Source organism: Microchirus variegatus (assembly GCF_963457635.1).
Source record: "Microchirus variegatus genome assembly, chromosome: 1".
Classification (NCBI taxonomy): Eukaryota; Metazoa; Chordata; class Actinopteri; order Pleuronectiformes; family Soleidae; genus Microchirus; species Microchirus variegatus.
The window spans coordinates 26,321,149-26,347,433 of NC_139802.1; the positions used below are offsets into that span (position 1 = coordinate 26,321,149).

Here is a 26,285-nt window from a genome sequence, read left to right on the forward strand (position 1 = left end):
GTGTTATAACGTTGACCTGACTAAAGCCCAATTTATACTTCTGCGTAAAGTGCTCTGAGTAGGTTACGCAGAGTCCTCTGCGTCGACGTAGAGCCTGTCGAAGAGCCTCTGCGTCGTCTCCGACTGCACAAAATATTTTTTAAGTGTCCGTCACTCCGTCAAGGGACAACGGAGACGGCAAGAGCTGCGATTGGTCCTCAGGACAGGCTGAGTGAAGCTGCTCTGTGCCGGCTCACAGTGCGCACCGGAGCATCCACAGACGCGGAGCTGATCCCCGCCGATAACGCCGCTGCCAAGCTATAAATACGTCATATCTTAACACACACAGCATATGTTTAGACTCTAAATGGCCAATTTCTCGCCTCAAATTATCTTAAAACTGCGTTCCGTTACACAGAAAAGTCAGAAACGGCCACTGTTTCAACAACAACAGTCTTTCTCTCTCTTTCTTTCTCGGACGCCATTGCTCACTGTAGCCTGAAGCAGAACAACCTTGCGCAGCGACCCCTACTGATCAGGCGGGAAATTGCAGCGCGTGTTCGTCACCACGACGCAGAAGTATAAAGGCTCGGGGCGTCTCCGTGGTGACGCAGACGGATAACGCATTACGGAGAAGTATAATGTGGCCTTAAGCGTGTAGGCATGTCCATGTGGGCCCCATATTGATTATATTCCTGCTGACAATTTGGGTCACAAGCGTTTGTCTGTGGTTTCCATGGTGGCCCCACCTACATCCACTTCAAGTCCATGTCTACTGAGTACCCTTTACAGGCTACCTGGGTATTAAGTGGGTATTAGAAAATAATAATATTTCGTGAACGTAGTTTCAATTATGAATTGCCAAAAAGAACCTATTAGAGATTTCAATAAAATGAAATCAACATAAAACACCTAAAATGTGTCCTTGAACATGACTCTGCTCTGGACTGATTTTTCGTTATCATCTGTTATATAAGATCAAGATCAAGATATATTGGTAAAACTTTCTATGAATACAACTAATTAGAATGGAATAAGTAGAATACCTTTAGTATAGTAGGTGTGTGAATGATCAATAATCATTATTATTGGCAGTAACAGAGGGCCCCAAAATCAAATTTTGCTTAGGGCCCCATGGAGGCTTGGGCCGGCCCTGCATATGACAAATAAATCATTAAAACGGAATAAGTATGGTTCGTGGACCAAGCAAGAACCAACTACTAATCGATTAATCGAGAATAGGAAAAACAGTTAGTTACAGCCTAAGTATTTTTATATTTTTACATAAATAAATCTTATTTAATTACTGAATTATTACTAATATTTTGTATCTCTGACTGGTCTACTTCCCTTCCACGTGTGTTGTTGAATCTATGTAGCCTTCAGTCAACATCAAAACTCAAAAGACGTTTAGTTTGTTCATTATGGGCTATAAAAACATGGTGGTCCAAAATGGCTGCCTCCGTAGAACTTTCCCCCCACCCATGTAAATATAAAAGGCTCATTCTAGGTTAATGAAAAACAACAATGCAAGACAACTCAAGTGATTATAAACTATAATTAATTAAAGTTCAATTTCTGTTAAATGAAAACATATATCAGAAATGTAGAAACATTTCACTGATTCTGCACACTGGAACTTGAATAAAACTTTATTAACTTTATTCTGTTACTATGTGATACCGACTGGTCCAGGTGTACCCTGCCTTTCACCCGAGTCGGCAGTAGAAGATGGATGAATGTGTGTTACATGTGACACCAGTTTTTGCTTTATTTTCTGGTTTGGCAGAAATACGCTCCCATACGCGATAGATGGCGCTCTTAGCTGTCCATATTGGAGGAGCATCTGCCGCGCGTCTCAGCTCCTGTCATCTCCTCGCGCGCTCTCTCTCGTTTCCGACTCGCGCGAGCGAGCCGCGTGGTCGCGACTCCCCGTCTTCCTCCGTCACTGAAGCCGAAGATAAACCTCTATTACAACAATGGCGCGGTTTTAACGTTTTGCAGGACATATTTTTCCTTTTAGGGCTAAAGCGTTTGGGTTTTGTTCCCGGTGAAAATGGCGGCGGGGGCGGGCTGGCAGCCTCCGTACATCACCTCCAGCACTGGCAGCACCAAATACACAACAACCTCTCCCACTTCTTCCAGCATGTTTTACGACGGCAGTGTGACGCTGGAATACACACAAGACCTGCATCTGAAGATGAGTAAGAAGATAGCACAACTGACCAAGGTGAGCGTGCACGTATCTGTTTAATGTAAACACACAGAGGGGGAAGGATGTGCTGGTATGTCAGTGCTGCAGGTGGTGCTTATAAGATTTCTGAATCCCAGCTTTAAAAACAGGTCATTAAACGCAACACGATGCTGATTTCTATGTGCAGATATGAGGAGGTGAATGAGGATGTTGCATCCTCTTGTGGTGCCACTTCCCTCGGCAGACTTACTCTGCTCTTTAATCTCATTGATGCTCAGAGGAATGTGATGCATGTGATGGAGCGTCTTGTAACCTGGGCCAGTGTTTTTGCCAGTGCCACACACCAGCTGAGGGGAGCTGATATTATTATTATGTAATCCTTTCTTGATGCAGTGGTTTTTGGCAGCTCAGCTTCTTTGTTGTAGTCCACCTGAAACCAATGAAGCATACGCACAGAGGAGTAGGGGGAGGTGTAATTTAGCAGCTGCTGTGTTTTTAAAAACCCAGTAAAGAAATGGATGAATATGTAAACAAATACTTCATTTCATTCATCCACACCAAGAACTAAAAAGTGAAACAAAATGATTTTTCATAACAGACATAGTGATACTGTCCCACTGAAGAGCCACACACCATGGATGCACAGACAGATTAAAAATTAGTGTTTTTGCTTGTAGCTCTTATAAGAGGGCAGTTTCAGAACTGTAGGACAGTTGATGCATCATTTTATTGATTTATTTTTTTAATTTAAATTTCATAAAAAGTTAAATATCAAAAAACATAAGTTTTGAGTTGGAGTTTGCATATTGGGTCTAAATATAATAATAAAAATAACAATTAGTTGGTATTCATATCAGCCAAATATCGGTCGACCACTCTAGAAATAGATAGGTCTAGATCAGGAGTGTCCAACGCAAATGACCTGGGGGCTAATTAGCATCTAGTCTGGTCAAGAGAAAAAAAAAACATAATCTGATTACTATATTAATTGGCAACTACTTTGATAATCGATGAATTGCTTTGATTGTTAAATGGATGGGACAGTGAAGTGTGAAAGGGGGAGATAGAGGGCGGAAGACACGCAGCTAAGGACTGTGGGTTGAAATCAAACCCAGGTCATTGCAATGGGCAATCGACTGAGCTATTTGGTACTGGTAATTGCTCACTTTCAGTGTGATCACTGATCACACCTACAAGGAACTTCTTGTATTTGATTGACAGCTATCACTACAAGACTTCGATTCCTCTCCAAGAGTAGAGAGGAATCGGGTAAGTGAATGTTAGCCTGGAGCAAAGAATTTGTAATGTTTATAAAATGGCTCTGACTCCAAATATACAAATGCACAGACAAGAACTCACATTGAAGCTTATATTATATAGATTATATTACATTGATGTTAGTTTTATTAAGTAACATTGCACCATATCCAGGCGTCTTGTAGTGATAGCTGTCACTTTCTCACTCTCAGCTGTCTGAACTGCTCACGGTTGTTTCTCTATGTGTGCGAGGGAAATATATTGCAAGCGCAATGTTAATATCCGCGGGCGTGCAGTCATATTATTTGCTCGTGAGCATTTCTTACTGCTCCCACGACCTTTGACATAATGTCTAAATGAAATGAATATACTAATGTTAGCTGTGCTGTTAATGATAATGTTAATAGATAATGCAATTTGTGTATTGAGTATTAGGGGGAGCTGCGATGGCAGTATGGAATAGGGTGGGGGGGGCCACAAAAGTTTTTTGGTTTCCTTGTTGAAGTCAGCCAGGAAGTAAGAATATATTGAATAGCCACCAGGAGGCGTCTGTGCTAGTTACAAAAATTTGTCCGTTGAATGGAAGTCTATGAGAAAATGAGCTTTAACTTCTCAATTGATTTATAATGCAAATAAACATTTTCCTGAAAATGAATGGACTCAGTCACTAGTTTGCATATGTTCTTTAATAGAAAGATTAAATTATGTTCCCATTTAGAGGAAAATAATCAACATTGCGCTGACCAAATTGCGATGTTGAAGGCTTCAATATCGCAACTACAAGAGTTCAGATTCTTATAGGTGATGCCAAAACCTGCTGCCCCTTGATCCAGATACAGCGGTGATGATACAAAATATCGCGATATACCTTAACCTCTTCTTCACGGTTGCGCCTGGTACCGGGGGCAGCGTCACACGCACCACAACCATACACACAACCATATCTAACTCTAATAAACACATACATGCTGCATACCCACAGAAAGGTCAGCAACTCAGCTAAAAGCTCATATAAACCATTCTTATGTTCACGGAACACAGTTAAAACACAAATGTGTCATATGCATTTATGTCCTTTTGACTCGCTAATGAAGTGATTCACACGCATTTGGAGACCGGAGCCTGATTCTACCGGTTTAGAGGCTTAAAACGAGCTGTCAATCACCCAAATTGACCAAGGTAAGCCAGAGCTATGACGGAGTTGTTATTACACACCACACAGGGAGCATCAATTTACAGCGAGTTATCATACTTTATTTTTCAAAACAAGTTCTTTTTAGACCTGTAGTGACATATAAATAAAATTAAATAGTTTTAATAATTTGGTACCTAAGAAATCACAAATGGCACAGATGGTGCCAAACTGTGCCAAAAGAGAACGCCTAGACATCGCTTTACTAAAACTTCTGTAACTTTACTCTGCTTCACTTCAGCAGCATCAGACTTTGCACAGCTCATGTCTACATGTTGTTACATGACCTCCATGTGTTTTTAAGTTTCTACTGCATATTTTAAAGGTGATATTTGTTTTAAAATGCAATATTTTTTTAGGCGAGAGACAAAAATCCTTCATTTATGCTGTGTTCCATGTGCATTTACTCTGACACAGTGGCATCTACAGTGAAACTTACACCTCTGGTGGAATCTCACAAGTGCTATCTTTATTTGCCAGAGTCTTTTGAATCCACTGTGTGGCTCCGTTAGTGTCAATTGTGGTAGCGATAGGGTGAAGTTCATCAATAAAATACAGACTGCCAGCATTGTTTAACGCTACTTAAGTATGCTCATGGTAACACGTCTAACATGAATGCCCATTTACGCCAGTATCACTCAGCATTTCTGTGGCTGGAAAGAAATCTTCCATCAGGATAAAGATAAAAAATAACATTTTTTAAGATGTTATTTTTTATCTTTATCCTGATGGAATCTTAAAAAATGGATCTTAAAAAATTGAGATTAAGAATCTCTTTTACAAGAGTGTCCTGGCCAAGACAGGCAGCAGCACACTTGCAATTCACAGACATTACAACAAGATTAAAACCACACCATAATGATCACACATTTAAGTAATCGAGGAAATAATATTAACCGATTAATAACAGATTAATCAATTATGAAAATTATCCTTAGTTGTAGCCTTAGTTGTGATCTGTTTTGTGTGTAACGATAATCATGATTATTGTTAGTAGTAGGGATGCAACAATATTCGGTATTGTACCGAACCGTTTGCTAAGCCCTGTTCAATACACAATGGCAAACAACGGTATTTCGGTACGTTTTAGCCTGTCACAAAACGTTATAAAACATTTTTATAGCCGTGCATGCTAGGGATGGGACTTTTTTGTAGACAAATTGATCGGCAATCGACACGACAAAAAAATTAAGAGTAAAAAAAGTCGTGTGTCACAAACACGTAAAGTTCACAACCACGGATGTTGAGGAAGCTGTGCACGAGACGATGATCCTGCTGACCAGGCTCCCTGCGCGCGTCACCGTCTCGTTCTCTCGAGTGGCTGTGCGAGTCCAAGCGTGTGTTTGTGCGTGCAGTGCAGTGCGAACGAGGTTGCGCCTAAGTTTAGGACGGGAGTGGGGGGACATAACACAAGCGCTACACAAATGAAGACGGCATCTCACCCAGTCAGGATCACTGTACTTCACTCTGGTGGACACCTAACGAGCGCAGGTTCAAAAACCTGAGCCGTCGGCGAGTGGCGACACACGCGTTCCAGCGGAGAGTCCGCTTTTTTTCCTTTTTTCTTTTGCCCCTCATTTTTATTATCGCTGTTTTGATGGTCAATAATGGACATTACAGCCATGTTTTTGAGCCTTAAATGAAGTAGTACAGTGTAGAATAGTTTACATCCCCGCACTGCTGCTGTTGCTGCTGTTAAAAAAAAAAAAAAAAAAAGTCGACAAGAAATTCGACAAGTGGACCTCGACAATCGACTCTAAAAATGTGTGAAATTCCCATCCCTAGTGCATGCTCTAAGTATGCGTGCAAGTAGTTTCTGTGAGTGAGTTTAAATTTTGTTTATTTTTATTGGATAGCACTAAACTTTATATTTATTTTTAAATTGTGTGGTTTTATGTTTGCTGTTTAATTTATTAAGATATTGCACTATTGTTTAAAGTAGACATATTATACCCTATTTCTACAAGTCAACCTAGATACCTCGTGTCCCAATGAACATGTCTCTGACCATGTCTACGTCAGCGTCACTCAGGCTCCGGCAGCTAACAGCAGTTAGCATTTGGAAAAGTGATCATTTGCCGTCACCATTTGCCACATTGCCGTCATATATCATTGCCGTCATATATAAAATGTATCCACTGGATACGTAAATCCTCTGAGGCTGGAAGTCTGTGTAGAACTCTGTGCTGAACTGTGCAGCCAAGAATAGAACACTTTGCGCTCTTCCGGATACTATTGCCCTTGCCTACACTGTCACGATTTTAGATCGTAGATCCGCGAGAATACAATTCCAGGAATGTCTCATTGGGAATTCACAATGAGTGCAGAATTCAACATCACATGTTTTATCTCCTGTACTGAGGCAGACCACAAAAACATGAGTGAGTCATCTTTTTTCACCCTTTGCCTACTCATAGGGCCTCCAGAGTCCCAAATATAAGTATTACAATTCAATTAAAAAGTTGATTTTGCATAATATGTCTCCTGTAAATAAAGTTTGTGTTTGATTATATCTGTGCTTTTAATTATTTTTACAATGCAATATTGCCTTTAGTAGTCTGAGTAGTTACTGTGGCCCAAAAACCGTGATGCATACCGAACCGTGGGAAAACTGTACTGTTGCATCCCCAGTTATTAGGGATGTATGTAGTAGATATTTCCAGGTTAGGTCTTTGTCTAAGGAAGTCATGGAGGTTCCTTTCTCTTGAAAAGCCATTAAAAATGTATGCTTTCAAGTTATTTCAGGGATTATATTATGATTTACTTCTTTATCACTGTTCTATTCTGAAGCCTCTTCGCCAAGAGCACTTTGCCGTGTTGAGTATCCAGATGTCTTTGCTTTTTAAAAATTGAAAGTGTTGTGGCACTGCCTCGTGGTTTTCCTTGTGTCTCAGTATGTAAAGGCCAACAATATCTGTTTACAACTCATGCTTCATGTGGTGCATGTGTTGCTCTTCTGTGGAAACAGTGAATAGGATTCATTTCCAGCTTTTATGTGTCAAAGTGATTTGTGTGAGTAATTTATTTCCCTAGCCTGAGCCTCATTGAATCATCTGCATTAATTCTCTCTGCAACTGTAGGAGGGTGAGCTGAAAAGTTCATAGGCTGACTATGATTTAATTGGTTTATTTTTCAACATATGGCGTGTTTCCACCAGCTCGACTCAACTCATCCTGCCTCGGCATGGCACGGTTAAGTTTCGTTTCCACTAGCACACTTTCTTTAGTACCTGGCCTGGTGGGGTTCCAAGCGAGCTGAGGCAATATCATGCATGACGTCACCAGACCTTGGGTCATTTTCAAGGCTCTCCTTGAAAGCGGGAGCATCATCCCATAATGTCTGATCTGCAGATGTCTGATTACAAATTTTGCCCTTGTTCACAAAATGTTTTTTCTAATTTTCAAAGTCCTCAATTACCTATCAAATGAAGGTTTAGCTGGAAGGAACGCATGCCATGAACCTCCTCCTTTACATCAATATTAAGTAATTTGAAAACTGCGGCGCCACACGTTGGTTTAGTGGTTAACCCTCTTGCCTTAGCAAGAAGACCCAGGTTCGAGCCCCGGTTGTAACAAGGGCCTTTCTGCATGGAGTTTGCATGTTCTCGTCGTGTGTGGGTGGGTTTTCTCCGGCTTCCTCCCACAGTCCAAAAACATGCAAATTTGGGGATCAGGTAAAATGGTCTCCCTAAATTGACCGTAGGTGTGAATGTGAGAGTGAATGGCTGTTTGTCTCTGTATGTGGTCAGCCAAATTAAACAGAGAAATGCTTTTTTGTGTTCATGCTCGCCCGCAAAAAGTGTCCCATAATTCAAAATGAGTTGGCAATATGGAGTGAGCATGACGTCACTGGCCGTTCCCCTTTTTCTGCCCGTTCTACCAGCACTGTGAACAAAGTAACAATTATAACAATTGTAAATAAAGTAATGGGTTCAAATTTATTCGAACAATTGAGGGTCATTATAAGTTAGTTGGCACTTGATTGGTAGATTAAGTGATAACCCTATGGGGGACAGCCTATGGCTGGGCGGTATGACCGAAAATATATATCACAGTATTTTTCAAAATTCGAACGGTTTCACGGAGGAATCAGAATGCAAAGACAATTACAGTGTAGGGTGGTATTCCAGTTCACAGGCAATGTGTATCACCGCCATCTACTGGCATGATGCGCATGACGTAGGGAACACTTTCACTACGCTAATTTGCATACTAGTGTTGTCCCATTTCTTAGGGGAAAAATCTTCCCTTGGAGGAGTCCCGCCTCCCCACACACCATGTGACTGACAAGTGACTGACATGAGGTTTCACTCATCGTTACTCTGGCTTTACACGGCAATGCTCCCGGGTGAAACCGACACAATATTTTATCAGATGTGCCTTTCGTTTAGATGGCGACGGCGTTTTTGGGGCTTAAAAACGCAAAAAAATGAACCCACCCTCCAGACTGGAAATCTTAAAAACGCTCCGCTGTCAACCCTTTAGACGGGAACGCGACAGCGCTGCTCACGCTGACACGATGCTGAAGTTGGCACCACATTCGCCCCAGGTTCAGCGTCGTGTCAGCGTGAGCAGCGATGTCGCGTTCCCGTCTAAAGGGTTGACAGCGGAGCGTTTTTAAGATTTCCACTCTGGAGGGTGGGTGATACCGATCCAGGAGTCATTTCAGCAATTACGCCGAGTCAATGTTTTGGTTTTCGACTGTGGGCGACTCAGCGCTACTAGAAAGAAGTAGAAGGAAGTTTCAGCGCATGCGCGCGCTCCTGGTGTTGTTGTATAGCAGTGCTTACTACATACATACTACATCAAATTTCACACACTTTAGGAACCGAGAGAGAGAGGGAGAGAGAGAGAGACGGGGAAAACAAAAAAGCATGCAAAAGGCATTTATCGCGGCCAGAAAAATTATCGAGCTCATTTTAATTATCGTGCGATTAATTGATTTATTGAATATCGCGACAGGCCTACGGATTGGACATTTCTACAGTTCTGTCGGAAATTTCCGATCCGTCAATTACATCTGTATCGGAACCCGATACCGATACTGGATCGCAGGGCTGGGCAGTATACCGGTTCACACCGGTTTGTATTTTTGTTATGATAGGAATTTTTAATATACCGACACTTTCAGACGGAGCCCTTTTCAATTATTGCGCATATCGGTGCAGCCGCGGCACGGATGTGATGCAAATACTATGCAAATATATTGCGAATATATTCGAATATCTGTGGGTTTTTTTTGAGGGAATATTCGAATATAATTTTTGAGCAATTTTGACAGCCCTAGGAAGCATGTCTTGGAATATCAAGACTGAATGAAGTTAAGGTCGCCAGGTAACACAGGGAAATTTTATAAAAGATGTTGATTTGCACAGTAAAAGTTCTGTATTTTGACTGCAATTGTCTTTGCATTCTGATTTCTCACTTCATTAGAATTATGAGTAGATTATTTTCTGGGGCCATGTGAATCTATATAGTATGTAGTATAGTGTGGAGTTATTCTACAGTATTCATGTCAGTAAAATAGACCACCCTAAGTTAATCTACTGCAGTAATTCTGTTCTCAACCAGTAGAAAATGCTGTGAACACCTGATTATGCATGAAAAAAAAAAATATGTGAAATCGTTTTGAAAATTTTGAAAAATACCGTGATATATATTTTTGATCATACCGCCCATCACTACTGGATCGGATCGGCCCCATCCCATCCATCCAAAGCAACAAACTCAGACACTTTTAGAGGGGCTCATATATTAAAACCACAGAGACATCACATCAGTAACTCACCAGAGGCCTCACTGAGATGAGATTTATGTCAACTGACAAGTTTTGCTGAGGTTTGTGGGCCTTCAATATATTTCTTTAAAAGGCTTAAAGGACACAGCTTTGGACATATAGGATGTGCCAAGGTCTGCCGTCTGTGCTGATAAGAAAGAATGGCAGCATGAAAGTATCAGTTTGGTTTTTATGGTGCATCGACAGGAAGATTTGAGGTACAGCCAGTGTTTCCAGAGCAAAACAGAAGTTTGAACCCAGCTTGTTCCCAAACATCACAGGAAAGCACTATAGAGTCCTTGCTGTTGCCTGTGGCGTTTGACTCTAGTTGTGATGTGGTACAGTGATGTACAACAAAACAAGAACAACAAAAGAACAAACAGATATATAGTGCTTTGTACACTATAACAGGTATGACAAGGAAAGCACATACACACTGTGTGCTTCTGGCTTGCAAATAGTACTTTCCCACTTAAAGCCTTTGGAAACCCAAATCCAAGTCCAAGTCTAACTATGTAATTTAGGGTCTTATGTACATAATATTTAAAAATATTAGAAATCAGTTTTCATCCAAATTCGAAATATTTGTCTCTTTAACTGTTGAAATGTGGGTTTCAATTGGGCAGAGTTATCTCTGGGATTTATTACGAAATAAATCTATACCAATCATAAATCAGCCACTTCAGTGTATCACCCACCCTGCCCCCAGCCTTTTACGATTACAATCTATCTGTATATCTATATCTATTCATTCATCATAATGCCAGTTTGTGCAGTCCCTGGATACAAGTCCTCCGGAGAGGTGGAAGGTGAAGATAAGGTAGTGGAAAGAAATATAATTCCAAAGCACCGACGTTTCTCTGGGTGTGGAGAAAAATAATCCTGCAGAAGCCTCGGGCTCACGTGAGAGAGTTCACCGCTTGAGATGCACCGGGGAGAAGGCTACACAAGTAAGGCCGCTCCGAGAGCATTATCTGCCACGCCCACACAGTCCTGACCAGTGGTTCAAACCAGTCTAAACAGCAAAATGAGGAACGTTTTCAAACCAGGTTGTTATGAATTGTTATTTTCAGTCAGACTTTTGTGCAGGGTTTCCCCCAGAAAACCTGCTAAGCTCGGTGGTACCTCTCGGGCCCACCGGTGGCCCACAGCGTAAAAAAATTAACGTTCTGGAACTGTTTTAATTATTATACTGACAATTATACATTCTTGAGAGACATTTATTAACAATACTTAAACACCAACTATAGAGTCTTACAAAAAGACACTCTTGAAATTAAATAAATAATATAATATTTTTTCACTTAAAGGGCCCATATTGTGCAAATCATTTTAATCATTTTAGTACTTATATTTGGGACTCAGTGGGCCATAGCAGTCCCCAAAATGTGAAAAAACAAGACTCAGTCATGTTTTAGTGGTTCCACTAAAGCCCAATTTATACTCCTGCGTAAAGTGCTCTGCGTAGCTACGCAGAGTCCTCTGCGTCGACGCAGAACCTGTCGAAGAGCCTCTGCGTCATCTCTGGGTGCACGGAATATTTTTTAAGTGTCCGTCACTCCGTCAAGGGACAACGGAGACGGCAAGAGCTGCGATTGGTCCTCAGGACATGCCGAGCTAAGCTGCTCTGTGCCGGCTCACAGTGAGCGCCGAGCGCTACAGAGGGCGGAGCTGATCCCCGCCGACTTCGTCACTGCCAAACTATAAATACGTCATATCTTAACACACACAGCACATGTTTAGACTCTAAATGACCAATTTCTCGCCTCAAATTATTTTAAAACTGCGTTGCGGGACACAGAAAAGTGAGAAACGGCCGCTGTTTCAACAACAACAGTCTTTCTCCCTCGGAAGCCATTGCTCACTGTAGCCAAAAGCACAACAACCTTGCGCAGCGACCCCTACTGATCGGGCGGGAAATTGCAGCGCCTATCCGTCACCACGACGCAGAAGTATAATATGCTCGAGTGGTCTACGTGGTGACGCAGACGGATTACGCATACGCAGTCGGAGAAGTATAATGTGGCCTTTAGTGTAAGTATAGGCGATAAAACACGCGATGTTTAAACCTCCCGCGGAATTACGACATATCGAGCATTTCACCGTGAATGTTGGCACCCCGCCAGGCAGAGTACTTCACAGCTCCACCGTAGCTCCTCCTTGTCCCTGTGAAATACGAGAGTGCAGGCGAGGGAGGAAGAGTGGCTGCACAGCGTTTTACACAAACGTCCAGCTTCAGAGGATTTGTGTGTCCAGTGGATATATTTTATGTATGATAAAGGCAGCAAACGTGTGTTTGTGTGTTCGCACCACTTCGCATCAGACTGTTTTGTGAACCTCGGTCAGTACAATTCTGGACTGAGCAGAAAACTGAATGTGAAACGGGGAGCAGGACCAACTGTCCGTGGGGAGACTGCAGTGGAACTAACTGTAAGTATTCTTTAAAAAAGCATGCTTAGTTTGTCATTGTTCGCCTAACGCGAGTAATGAAAGTCTTCACCATGTCAGTGCAGGAGGCTGACTCGTGAAATGTACTGTGGTATGTTTTTGTGCTCGGGGAAATTGGCTTTAGGTTCGTATGCTTATCAAGTATCATGTTTGTATGCTTCGCTGCTAGCACGAGCAGAGACGTGGCCTCCGGCCTAACAAAGAGTAATAACTTCTAAAAAGGTATGTTTACCTTGTCATTGTTTGTGTAATGGCAGCTATGGCTAAATGTGGTTAGCTTCACAAGCCCTTTGTTGTTGATTGTGTATGTAAACCTATGCTAGAAAAACACCTTGAACGCACCAGTTACGTGCCGCTGCAGTTAGCGAGTGACGTGTGGATCAATAATATGAACAGCACGCGTTTGAAAGCACTGCAGAAAGGTTACAAAGGTAGGAAAATATCAGTTAACTGCAAACATTTAGGCTTCAATGTGACGGATGTCGAGCAAAAGTAAATTGTTTGCAAAGTTTCTCGCGCTGTCGAAAACACGACCAGCGACACCACAACACAGTCCTCTATTAACAACACTCCTTACAATGCCTTGTCTATTAATCGTGATTTCAATATCAATCAAATTAATCTTTTTTGTTATTACTTATGGACATACAGCCCCACCAAAGTAAGACAGTTATGCAGCTAAATAATGTAATGTAAATCATTAATTTAAAAGAAACCGACTAATGTTTACCTGTTAAATACAAAGAGGTGATAAAAGAAGTCCTACATTTGAGATAAATCCCCATTGTCTTAATATTTTGGGAATATGTACAATGTGTTCTTATTCATATTTAGCATTTTATTCTTTTGTCTCCCAACACTTTACCTGGCAGGCATGCACTTCAATGAAAATACAGAGCGTCTGATGGTGAGCTGCTGTTCAAGTGGAAGAAAGGAGAATGCAAAGCAAAGCCAACGTTCAGTAAGTCTTCTTTTTAACTTTTTATTGAAAGTCACACTAGAAATGTAAACGTCCATTAGAAAATGTGTGTAAAGAAAACAAATATATGAATTACACTAGTAAAATAAATAAACACAACAAATTAAATACAATATTGCACTTTCTGTTATTGCAGACAACGTGGATGAAATAGTGGACCTGTTGTTGGAGAAGGTGTTTCTGGAGCCTGTTCCATACACAGAAGCAGTTATGAGAATGTCCATCCCTGAAGATCGCTCTGCATAGTTTGAGAAGCCGGACAAAAAGGAGGTGATGGAGCGCTATGTGATGAGGTTCAGTTAAGGGCCGGTCTGAACCCCACATAGATGCCTTCAGCATCAGGGACTCTCTCCATAGCACCACACAGCTGGGCAGTGGCACACCAAGTTTTTGTCCCAGAAAACTGTAACGGCTGAACAGAGTGTGTGTATATAAATGTTTAGTTTAGTTTACTGTTTTTTTTCTGTCACATAATGTAAACATGTCAATAAAGTGTGATGAGAGTGAATTTGATTTTGTTCAGAAATGTAAATGTGTTTGATATGTAACATTTTAACAATAGTCAAACTACCTTTAGAAATGGAAAAGAAGAAATGGAACAAAGTTGCAAAATGTAATTTATATACGTGTACTGTTACAATAAAAACAATAAATAACCAATCTACTTGCACTGCTGCACACCTTGCAAATATTTACAACATGCAAAATACACTAATAACACAAAATCAAAACAAAATACTCTTCTTTTTCAAAGAACAAAACAGTGCTATACTCCCTCAGCACAATATTTATACAGGGCTGCAACTCTGCTGAAACGTTTACGTGACGGAAACAAGTGACGCTTGTCCAAAGTCTGAACAAGTGTGTTGAATCCTCGGTTGCTTACGGTACTGATGCTAACATGTCCTTCACTACCATAAATGTCACAGCCTCCGTTATCTCCTGATGTCGTGGTGGGATATGGGGCAGCATTGTAAAGAGTCTGCCGTGAGGACCGTGTTGCTGTGGCGCTGGCTGACGAGCTGAGCGAATAAGTCTGTCATGTTGCCTTCAGGAGCAGACAGACAGCGCGAGAGACTTAGCAAACAATTTCCTTTTGCTCGACATCAGTCAATGTGTTTCCAGTTAGCTGATATTGTCCTACATTTCTTCTCAACCAAAGGCTGCCTTTCTTTTTTCCCAAAATATTTTTATTCATTTCTTTTGAATGCAACAGTATACAACATGACTATCAACAAAACAGTGCCCATTTTAATAAATAAAAAAATACAGGAACAAAGCGACCCCCTGCAAAATTTCTTACATCTCATGATCTTTGACATATGACATAAATGGCCCCCATACACTCTCAAAGAAATTGTGTCTGCCCTTCAATACATAGGTGATCCTTTCCATTGGGAGGATAGACAACATCTGTTGCCTCCACTGACCCACACCAGGTCCATGTACATTCTTCCAACACCTCTTCGCATTCAGTAGGCTTAAATCTATAAACACTTGTTCACTCTTTGTATATGTGGGCCCCTCTGGATACAGGCCAAACAGGAACAGTTTTCAGTCTAGTAAAAACGTTTTAGAAATAATTTTTTCAATTTCACCTCTTATTCCTTCCCAGAACCGTATAATGTTCCTACAGTACCACATGCAATGAACCAATGTTCCTCTATATTCAGTGCATTTTTGGCACATATCAGGAACATCAGCATTATATCTATTGAGATCTACGGGTGTCACATATATTCGCATTAACCATTTGAACTGAATTAATCTGAGGCGTATGTTAATAGATCTGGTATTGTTACGGTTGGTGGCTTGGACCCGAAAGCAGACGATGACGACAGGTTCTTTCAAACAATACTTTTATTACAAAAAAGGGGGGTAACACAAAACGACTTCCCAAAAGGGGAAGTGATAGTGGATAGTGCAAGAGTGGAAAAGAATAAAGTCTTTGCAGCAGCTGCGAGGGGAGCTGACTCAGGGTGCAGGGAGAGTCCAGCTTGAGGAAGTCTTAACTCACGACGTGGCTTGTAGATTCCAGGGGAGAAGGTAACCAGAGAAGCCAGGAGAAGACGACCAGCAGGAGACGTGACGACCTGGAGCGGAGACGGAGTGGTGAGTATCTTTTCAAGGTAAGTATAGCGAGCGAGCAATGGCATGACTTTACCCATGAAAGTACGAGAACGATCTGACACCGGTGAGGAGGAATGACTCCGCCTTTAAGCTCCGCTGATTGCTCATCCGGAGCAGGTGAGGCGGAGCCGCGCAGGTGTAGACGATCACCGGTGTCTGGCAGTAATCAGTCACGCCTCCTGCAGAGTCAGAGTGGGAAGGAGAGCAGCAGCCACAACAATACAACAATAATAATAAAATTGAGAGGAAGGTGCAGGTGAGATCGTGACAGTACCTCCCCCTCAAAGAGCGCCTCCGGGCGCTAGACCAGGCTTGTCCGGATGGGCCCGGTGGAAGTCCCTCAACAGGTCCTTGTCGAGGATGAAGTGGCGTGGAACCCAAGACCTCTCCTCCGGACCCTACCCCTCCCAGTCGACGAGGTACTGGTGGCCACGACCCCTGCGTCGGCTGGAGCCGGAAGACGTGTTCGACCAAGAGTTCCCCCGTCTCGATGGCCGTAGGAAGCTTGGGGAGTGGCACATAGTGTACAGACTTCGAAAACCGATCCACCACCGTCAGGACCGTGGTGTTGAGGCGAGACGGCGGTAGACCGGTCACAAAGTCCACTGCTATGTGGGACCAGGGGCGACGAGGAATGGAGAGTGGCTGGAGAAGACCTGCAGGAGGATGGTTAGAGGTCTTACCCCGGGCGCAGACGGGACAGGCACGGATGAACTCGGTCGTGTCCTGGATCATGGAGGGCCACCAAAACCGCTGACGGAGGAATTGGAGGGTGCGGTTGTTGCCGGGGTGACAGGTGAGCTTGGAGTTGTGTGCCCACTGTAGGACCTCCGAGCGAGCCGCACCGGGCACGAAGAGTCGATTGGCCGGACCGTTCCCCGGTTCCTCCCGTTGGGCCCGCCGAACCATCTCCTCCACTGGCCAGGAAGCAGCCCCCACGATACAGGAAGGAGACATAATGGGCTCAGGGGATAGAGAAGGTGGATCAGGTGAGAATATTCTAGACAGTGCATCAGGTTTAACTTTCCGGGACCCAGGTCGAAAAGTGAGGGTAAACGAGAATCGCCCCAGAAACAGGGCCCAACGTGCCTGCCTAGAATTTAGGTAGGCTAAATTCTTATGATCAGTCCAGATAATAAAAGGAAGGGACGCACCTTCGAGCCAGTGTCTCCACTCTTGAAGGGCCAGAATGACCGCCAATAGCTCCCTGTTGCCCACGTCATAGTTGACTTCAGCAGGGGATAGGCGACGACTGAAGAAGGCGCATGGGTGAAGCTTCTGGTCGGTAGTGGAGCGTTGTGAGAGGACAGCTCCAACTCCAGTGTCGGAGGCGTCGACCTCGACGACGAACTGTAGAGAGGGGTCAGGGTGTGAAAGGATAGGTGCGGAAGTAAATCGTACCTTGAGGTCTTGGAAGGCTGCGTCGGCTTGGCAGGACCAGAGGAAGGGTTGCCGGGGGGAGGTGAGTTGGGTGAGAGGGTTAGCCACCTTGCTATAGTCTCTCACGAAACGACGGTAGAAGTTGGCGAACCCCAGGAACCGTTGTAACTGTTTGCGGTTGGAGGGTGTGGGCCAGTCCCTCACCGCGCTGATCTTGGCTGGGTCCGGTGATAATTTTCCTCGGTCGACTATGAACCCCAGGAAGGGCACAGAGGAAGCGTGGAAGGTGCATTTTTCCGCTTTGGCATAGAGTCTGTTCTCCAGCAATCTCTTTGCAGCACCATGCGGACATGCTGGACGTGTTCCTCCTCGGATTCGGAAAATATGAGAATATCGTCCAAATACACGAAGAGAAATTTGTCCAGCATGTCACACAGAACGTCATTAACTAGGTGCTGAAAGACTGCTGGAGCATTTGTTAGGCCAAAGGGCATGACCATATACTCAAAATGTCCGACAGGGGTGTTGAAGGCCGTCTTCCACTCGTCCCCCTCCTTTATACGAACCAAGTGATATGCGTTGCGTAGGTCGAGTTTGGTGAAGATTCTAGCCTTACAAAGCGGACTGAATGCGGCGTCCATGAGTGGTAGGGCAAATTTATTATGAACGGTGATCTCGTTGAGACCCCGGTAGTCAATGCAAGGCCGCAGGGAGCCGTCCTTCTTCCCAACGAAGAAAAACCCCGCGCCGACAGGGGATGAAGAGGGGCGGATGAGACCAGCGGCCAGAGACTGGTTAATGTAATCCTCCATGCAGGTACGTTCGGTCTGGGAAAGATTGTAGAGGCGTCGAGATGGTAGTGTAGCCCCCGGAAGGAGATCGATGCCACAATCATAGGGACGATGAGGAGGAAGGGAGAGAGCCAAGTCTTTAGAGAAGACCTCTCCGAGGTCGTGGTAGGTGGCAGGAACTGAGGAGAGATCCGGCGGCTGGGGACTCGGGACAGGAACCATCGACGGAGCCGGCAGGGCGGAACGGAGACAACGAGAATGGCACGGGACTCTCCAACTGGATAGCTGCCCAGACGACCAGTCGAACCGCGGGTTGTGGAGCGACAACCAAGGCAGGCCCAGCACGACCGAGACGATGAAGACGGAATCAGGAAGAGTTGGATCAGTTCGTGGTGATTTCCAGATAACACCAAGGCGATGGGTTGGGTTCAGTGGGTAACTGTGGCCAGGATTCTGCCGTCGAGGTCGTGGATCTCTTTGGGTGCCTCGAGTGGTGTCGTCGGTATCCCGGCCTGGAGTGCAGTTTCTTGGTCGATGAAGGAGTCGTCGGCGCCGGAGTCCACCAGACAGGAAAGTGGAAGGGACTGCTGGTCCCACCGGAGTTGCCCAGGGAGGATCACGCGCTTCTGGGAGGCACAGGAAACGGCACCGCCCGCCAACACTCCTGCGTGCGTTGGCGGGCTTAGTCTTTTGGGCGAACTGGGCAGGTGGCACGGAGGTGGCCCAGTTCGCCGCAGTAGAGGCAGGCTCCGCTCCGGACTCTCACCGTCCGTTCTGCGGGGTTGAGTCGAGTGCGCCCCAGCTGCATAGGTTCAGGTGAACCAGAAGAATTAGGAAGAGAAAGGTGAAGAGAAGGAACCGGATTAGCGGGGCGTGAGTGGTTAGTGGGGTGACGGGCATGAGCTGCTCTTTCGCGGTCTCGTTCCTGAATGCGGTTATCCAAGAGAATACAAAGCTCAATCAGGGAATCGAGATCGTGGGCGTTATTTCGCGTCGCTAACTCATCCCGTATCTCCCTCCTTAGATTGCGTGTGAACATCGCACGTAACGCCGAATCATTCCAGGTACTTTGTGCCGCGTGAATACGAAATTGAATGGAGAAGTCAGCCACTGATGAACGGCCCTGTTCGGTGTTAATTAGATTAGTGGAGATATCTGATTCTTGGGGCGAATGGTCGAAGACCTTACATAAATCATTGGTGAAAGATGCGTAGCTAACGGAGCCGGGTGCTGCATTGGCGAGAGACGCCGTGGCCCACAGAGCGGCTCGTCCAGACAACAGATTTACAACGAAGACTAGAGAGCATTGGAAAAGGAAGCTCGAACACCGCCCTATTTCACCCGAGAAACGCTCGGGAATCGGGACGAACGGCTCCCGTGGCATGCTAGTAGGGAAAGCTAACTGGCTAAGGTTAGCAGTAGTAGCCTGTTCGGGAATAGCGGAAGCGGAAGCAGCTACCGGGGAATTAGCCGACCTAGCGGCGTTAGCAGTTAGCTCTCGGAGGGATTGAGTGATCTCCGAGAGGGCCTGACTATGGCGCCCGATTAAAACGCCTTGAGCGGAAATGGCCTGTTTTAAAGCGTCAAAGTCCGCCGGGTCCATTTTGGTCAGATCGTTATGTTACGGTTGGTGGCGTGGACCCGAAAGCAGACGATGACGACAGGTTCTTTCAAACAATACTTTTATTACAAAAAAGGGGGGTAACACAAAACAACTTCCCAAACGGGGAAGTGATAGTGGATAGTGCAAGAGTGGAAAAGAATAAAGTCTTTGCAGCGGCTGCGAGGGGAGCTGACTCAGGGTGCAGGGAGAGTCCAGCTTGAGGAAGTCTTAACTCACGACGTGGCTTGTAGATTCCAGGGGAGAAGGTAACCAGAGAAGCCAGGAGAAGACGACCAGCAGGAGACGTGACGACCTGGAGCGGAGACGGAGTGGTGAGTATCTTTTCAAGGTAAGTATAGCGAGCGAGCAATGGCATGACTTTACCCATGAAAGTACGAGAACGATCTGACACCGGTGAGGAGGAATGACTCCGCCTTTAAGCTCCGCTGATTGCTCATCCGGAGCAGGTGAGGCGGAGCCGCGCAGGTGTAGACGATCACCGGTGTCTGGCAGTAATCAGTCACGCCTCCTGCAGAGTCAGAGTGGGAAGGAGAGCAGCAGCCACAACAATACAACAATAATAATAAAATTGAGAGGAAGGTGCAGGTGAGATCGTGACAGGTATGTGCCAATTTGCATACATCACTCCAATCATCCTCTGATAATTCTAACGACAAATCTTCATTCCAAGCTCTAAGTTTACTGTATGAATCTTCAGACATTTTGGACATCATAACACCTTTTCCTTGACTATCTTTTGTCATCATTTCCTCTAGAATCGATTGAGTTGGTTTTGTCAGTACATTGTTCTGGTTTTTCTGTATGAAACTTCTTAGTTGGAGAAATTTAAAAAAATGTTTTTTAGCTATATAGAATCTGTCTTGCAACTCCTGAAAGCACATTAATGTGTCTGATTTGGGCAAATATAAATCCTGAATCCTTCTCAGTCCTTTGATTCTCCATACATGAAATATTGCATCAATTCTCCCAGGTACAAACAATTAGTTTCCCCATATTGGACTAAATTGAGATAAACACTCTGGTTCTTTTAAATATTTTTTTACATCCCTCCATACTCTAATCATATTTTTAAGTATAGGATTTTTTGTCTGTCTCAACAATTTCGTAATCGTATTTGAATACATGTATGTAGGGAGTTCTAAATTAATTAATAAACCCTTGGCTTTCCATATCTACCCAATGTGGAGAATGGTTTGTGTAAAAAAACATCAAAGATCTCAATTGTACAGCCCAATAATACACTTGTAGATTTGGGCATTTCAGGCCTCCACGATCATATGGGAGGTATAGCAAAGTCAGACGAAGTCGTGATCTCCTATTGTTCCATATAAACCGTATAAACATACTTTTAATTTGAGAAAAGAAGCTTAGAGGAGATGTTTACACTCCTGCCCTCAGGACGGAGGTACAGGAGTGCCAAATGCAGGACAACCCGTCTAAAGAACTCTTTTTACCCCACTGCCATCAGAATCCTGAACAGCTGAGCAGGACTACAATTGACACTTTAAACCTGACACATGTCACTTTAAATCTGTTGCACAACATCTTGCACAACCAGTGTGCACTTTATGTACAGTTTTTCTTACTCATGCACATGTTTATACTTATTTCATGCATATATATTATTTTAGTTTTTTGGTAATATTTATTTAGTATTTTTTCTTATGTATATTATACTTTTTAAAACATTTCTTTCTACTTTATGCTGGTATTTTTGAGTGGACAGCAAAGTAAGAATTTCATTGTACAGGGAAACGTGTTTCTTTACTGTGCATATGACAATAAACACTTTGAATCTTGAATCTTGAATCTATTCAAACTGCGAAACTACATTAAATTGTAATTCATCTCACGTTGGATTTGCTCTCTCATTCGCATTTAATAACAGGATTGAAGACTTGGTTTTATTTATTTTGTAACCAGAAATATTACTAAATGACTTGGTTATTTCCAGAATAATTGGTATCGATTCACTTAAATTTGACAGAAACAAAATTACATCATCTGCAAAAAGAGAGATTATGACTTATTGGTCCAACCAAAATCCCATTAAGCTGAGGATGGGAACGTATTGCAATTGCCAATGGTTCTATTGCTAATGTGAACAGCAAAGGAGAAAGCGAGCAGCCCTGTCTACATCCTCTACTTATTTTAATTGGTTTTGAAATATTCCTATTTGTCATAATTTCAGCAGTCGGATTCTTATACAATATCTTAACCCATTTTAAAAATGTAGGTCCGCAGCCAAAATTCCCTAAAACCTGGAAAAGGTACATCCACTCTACTCTATCAAACGCCTTTTCGGCATCTGTTGATAGAAGAGCAGTGTCTGGTGCATCATTTTTATAATGAATTATATTTAACACTTGCCTTACATTATGAAAACCCTGCCTGCCCCTCATGAATCCATTTTGATCCTGATTGATTATATCTGGTAAAATGTTTTGTAATCGCTGGGCTAAAACTTTAGTGATTATTTTTAAATCAGAATTTAATAGACTGATAGGTCTAAGATTTTCACAAGCGTTGGGGGGTTTACCTGGTTTTGGCAAAAGGGCAATCATTGCTGTATTCATTGTGGAAGGGAGGTCGTTAGACTGAAACACTTCTTTAATCATTTCCAGCAGGGGGGTCAGTAATTTACCTTTAAATTTTTTGTATAGATCAATCGGAAGACCATCTGGACCGGCTGTTTTCCCAGATTTCATCTTATCAATGGCTTGTTCTATTTCTTTTATAGTGATTTCCATGTTTAGATCATTTTCACCTTCCTTTGAAATCTTAGGTTTATCCAATTTATTTAAAAATATAGTTATATCCTGTGATCGTATAGTTGTTTGTGCCTTATACAGCTCTTCATAGTAGTTTTTTAAAAGCCGTATTAATCTCCTCTGTGTCCAACAAAACCTGATTATTTGATATAATAGATGTGATAGGTATTTTAGATTCCAACTGCTTTATTTGCCATGCCAACAGCTTGCCAGCTTTATCTCCTTGCTCGTAAAATGATTGTTTAAGGCGCAAAAGGCTTGATGCAGCTCTAGAAGCAGAGTGTTTATCATATTCCGCTCTCAGAATCAATAATTCTTTTTCTAATTGTGGATTATGGCCTCTATTGACTTTGTCTTGAAGTATTTTTATTTTACTTTCTAATTGTGTCCTAACTTCTTGATTCTTTTTAGATTTAAAAGCTGTATAGCTAATTATATGTCCTCTAAGAAATGCCTTAAACGCTTCCCATTTTATACATGCAGATGTTTGTGTGGTATTAATTTTGAAAAAATCGTCAATTTGTTTACTTAAATATTTCACCAAGTCTTCATCCTGTAACCATTTATGCTGAAATTGCCATCTCGGGGGATCTCTTTTAAGCTTCACATCTCTATAGACCAAACAGCAGGGGGTGTGATCCGAGATCACAATATTGTCATAAGAGCAATCGTGAACTTTGGATTGCAATATGGTAGAGACGAGGAAATAATCTATTCTAGAATAAGTTTGGTGGACACCCGAATGACAAGAATAGGCTTTAGTATTTTGATTCCTTTCCCTCCATACATCAATTAACGTTAAGTCTCTTACAAATCTATGAATTGTAGCTCTGCAGCTAACGTGAATGATCCACTCCACTTGATCTGTCCATTTTTGGGTTTAATACACAATTAAAATCTCCCCCAATTATATGAGAGCCCTGAAGAGTAGAAAGATTAAAGAAAAGATCATTGTAAAATTTACTGTCATCTGAATTAGGTCCGTATATATTTGTTAAATTTAGAAATTCTGAAAAAAGGGTGCCCTGGAGAATCAAAAACCTTCCCCTTTTGTCTTTAATGTTCTTAATTTGAAAGGGAACCGACTCGTGTATTAGTGTCATGACCCCTCTAGATTGGGATGAAAATGGTGCTGTATATACATTGCCCCTCCACCTCCGCCTCACTTTTAAAAGACCGTCATCAAGGAGATGGGTTTCCTGCATAAACACTATTTTGGAATCCATCTCTTTCAATTTATTCATAACTTGCTTAACTTTTTGGAGGCGCTGTAGACCCCTACAGTTCCATGTTATAAACCTAATATCTATGCCTTGAGATATGAGTGCTGTATAGTAACTTGGTTATAAGGTTGCCTTGTAATTTGAAACAAATGTTTTGGGGCACAACAAAAGCAGATGATAGAACATACATCCAACAAGTATAACGTAAATGTTTCCCTTCACCCTCTTCCCACTTTGGGTGTACCCCACCCTCCCCCAGTTTGACTCCCGTTATGGCTAAGTACCAGTCCACACTAGTGAGGATCGGTCAAACCAATTTCCTAGACTGCTTATTACTGCTGCTGTCATATTACACTATTGTTTTAACTCCTGCTCACTTTACCGCTTAACACAGATCATTTGACTAAATATCGGTAATTGAAATATAAAACAAATGTGCAAAACAAATGTATAAACAAATGGCCTACTTAGCCTGGATGTAGCATCCACCTGTGGCATAACATTAACATCATCAGGGTAAGAAATGTGCTACATAAAATGTCAGTCATTTGTGTTCACATGGCTTAGGTTCCTCCATGTTACTGCTCTTCATGGCTTGAGCCTTCTTTGATGTTCTTAAGGAACACATTTGCTTCTGCAGGTGTTTTGAATACATGTGTCTTACCCCTATAACTCACCAGAAGCTTAGCAGGATAAGCCACTCCATGTCTGACGTTCATTTTTCTCAGCTCCTCACGAATGGGGTCGAACCCCTTCCTCTGCTGAAGTAACCCTGTGGCCAAGTCTGAGTAGAAGCAAACTTGTTGATTGTTGTATCGAATGTCCTTTCTCTCCCTCGCAGCCTGGAAGACCGTCTGTTTGTCTTTGTAATTGAGAAAGCGCATCATCAGTGCACTTTGGCGCGATGCAATGTCTCTCTTCGGTCCGACCCTATGCGCATTTTCCAATACGAATGGCGACATCGGTGTCTCACCTCCTCCCAACACCTCTCGTATCCAGCGTTCCAAGAACACGCATACATCTGCTCCCTCAGCTCCTTCTGGCATATTCACGAGCCTTTTGTTCAGACGTGACCTGGTCTCCAGGTCCAAGATTTTATTCTCCATATCCTTGTTTTCCTTTTGCAAAATGCACACTTTGGACTGCAGACCAAGCACCTCATCCTCGGTGCCAGATATACGATGTTCCGCCCGTGAGACGCGTGCATTGCACTCGCCCATGTCCTTCTTCAGGTCTCGCACAGCTACGGTTATGTTGTCAAGCTTCGTGGTGAAATCTGTTTTCATTGTAGCAATCTCGTCCTTTACGGAGCCCAACATGGCCAACACTTGGTCAACTTTAGCTCCCACAGACCCGTCATCTTTGCTAACAACCGGCAATCCATCTGCCGGCTCTATGTTAGCGCCTAGCGTAGCCATGCTGTTAGCTTTCGGGGCTTCATTACCTCGGAGATTATAATCGAATAGCTTCGTCTGTTTGGATGGTGGCTCGTTCTTCCATTTTGTGTTTTAATTGGATTAGCCATACCTTACTGTGTTTTTCCCTCTTCTTTCTTTATCGCTGTTGTGTGAGCAGGAGTTTTAGAAGTTTTTTTTAAATGTAACAGCAGAGCGAGGCAAAACACGTCCTTCTACTTGGCCGCCATAACCGGAAGTCAAAGGCTTCCTTTCTGTCGTGTTTCCACGTTCTCTCCTCATATTATTGATCCACACACGTCACTTGCATCTGCATGTAACACAGGTGCATTCAAGGTGTTTTTCTAGCATAGGAATTTACATACACGCTGCGCCGTGCGGCGCATTAATCGTTTTTCTTCGATTCTAATGTTTTTATGATCGCGAGAAGCCAAAATCGTGGTCACTCTATGCATTACGGTGAAACGCAGTAACAACGGGTAAATGGACATTACTATGGGGTATACAGAGCGGGGGTTGGGACGACGGTGCATGACAATAGGTGATAAGTGGCGACAGTATGGCTGTGGATAGTAAGTTAGATGTCGAACATAACAATGATGTGTGAAAGAAATTTCATTGGAGTCATCGGTGTTGGTTAAATCGTGTCTTTACTGCATGCATGAAGGAGAGACTCATACAGTAACATCAAAGCATCTTACAAACACCATAAAACATCCATTTGAAACAAGACAATACACTTTCTTTACGACCCACGAATATCATCCTGTGCACCTCATGCCGACCCCTGCTTTTACGATCCTATTGTGTGTTCACAGCTTGACTTTTGGTTAATTGTTATCTTTAACAACATGGAGAAAGCCTTAAGGCCACATTATACTTCTCCGACTGCGTATGCGTTATCCGTCTGCGTCACCACGGAGACGCCTCGAGCATTTATACTTCTGCGTCGTGGTGACGGACACTCGCTGCAATTTCCCGCCCGATCAGTAGGGGTCGCTGCGCAAGGTTGTCGTGCTTCTGGCTACAGTGAGCAATGGCGTCCGAGAAAGAAAGAGAGAGAAAGACTGTTGTTGTTGAAAAAGTGGCCGTTTCTCACTTTTCTGTGTCACGGAACGCAGTTTTAA

The 26,285-nt window shown here is 43.2% G+C and overlaps 1 protein-coding gene across 1 annotated transcript in view; it reads left to right on the forward strand.

Moving 5' to 3' along the window:
- Positions 1-2,035: 2,035 nt before the first annotated feature.
- Positions 2,036-26,285, forward strand: part of fam184aa (family with sequence similarity 184 member Aa) — a gene marked incomplete at both ends in the record, with an annotated part of 121,995 nt that continues 97,745 nt past the window's right edge. Inside the window, one exon of the mRNA XM_083896364.1 lies at positions 2,036-2,209. Coding sequence (XP_083752490.1) covers positions 2,036-2,209 — 174 coding nt within the window. The remainder of the gene's footprint in view (positions 2,210-26,285) is intronic.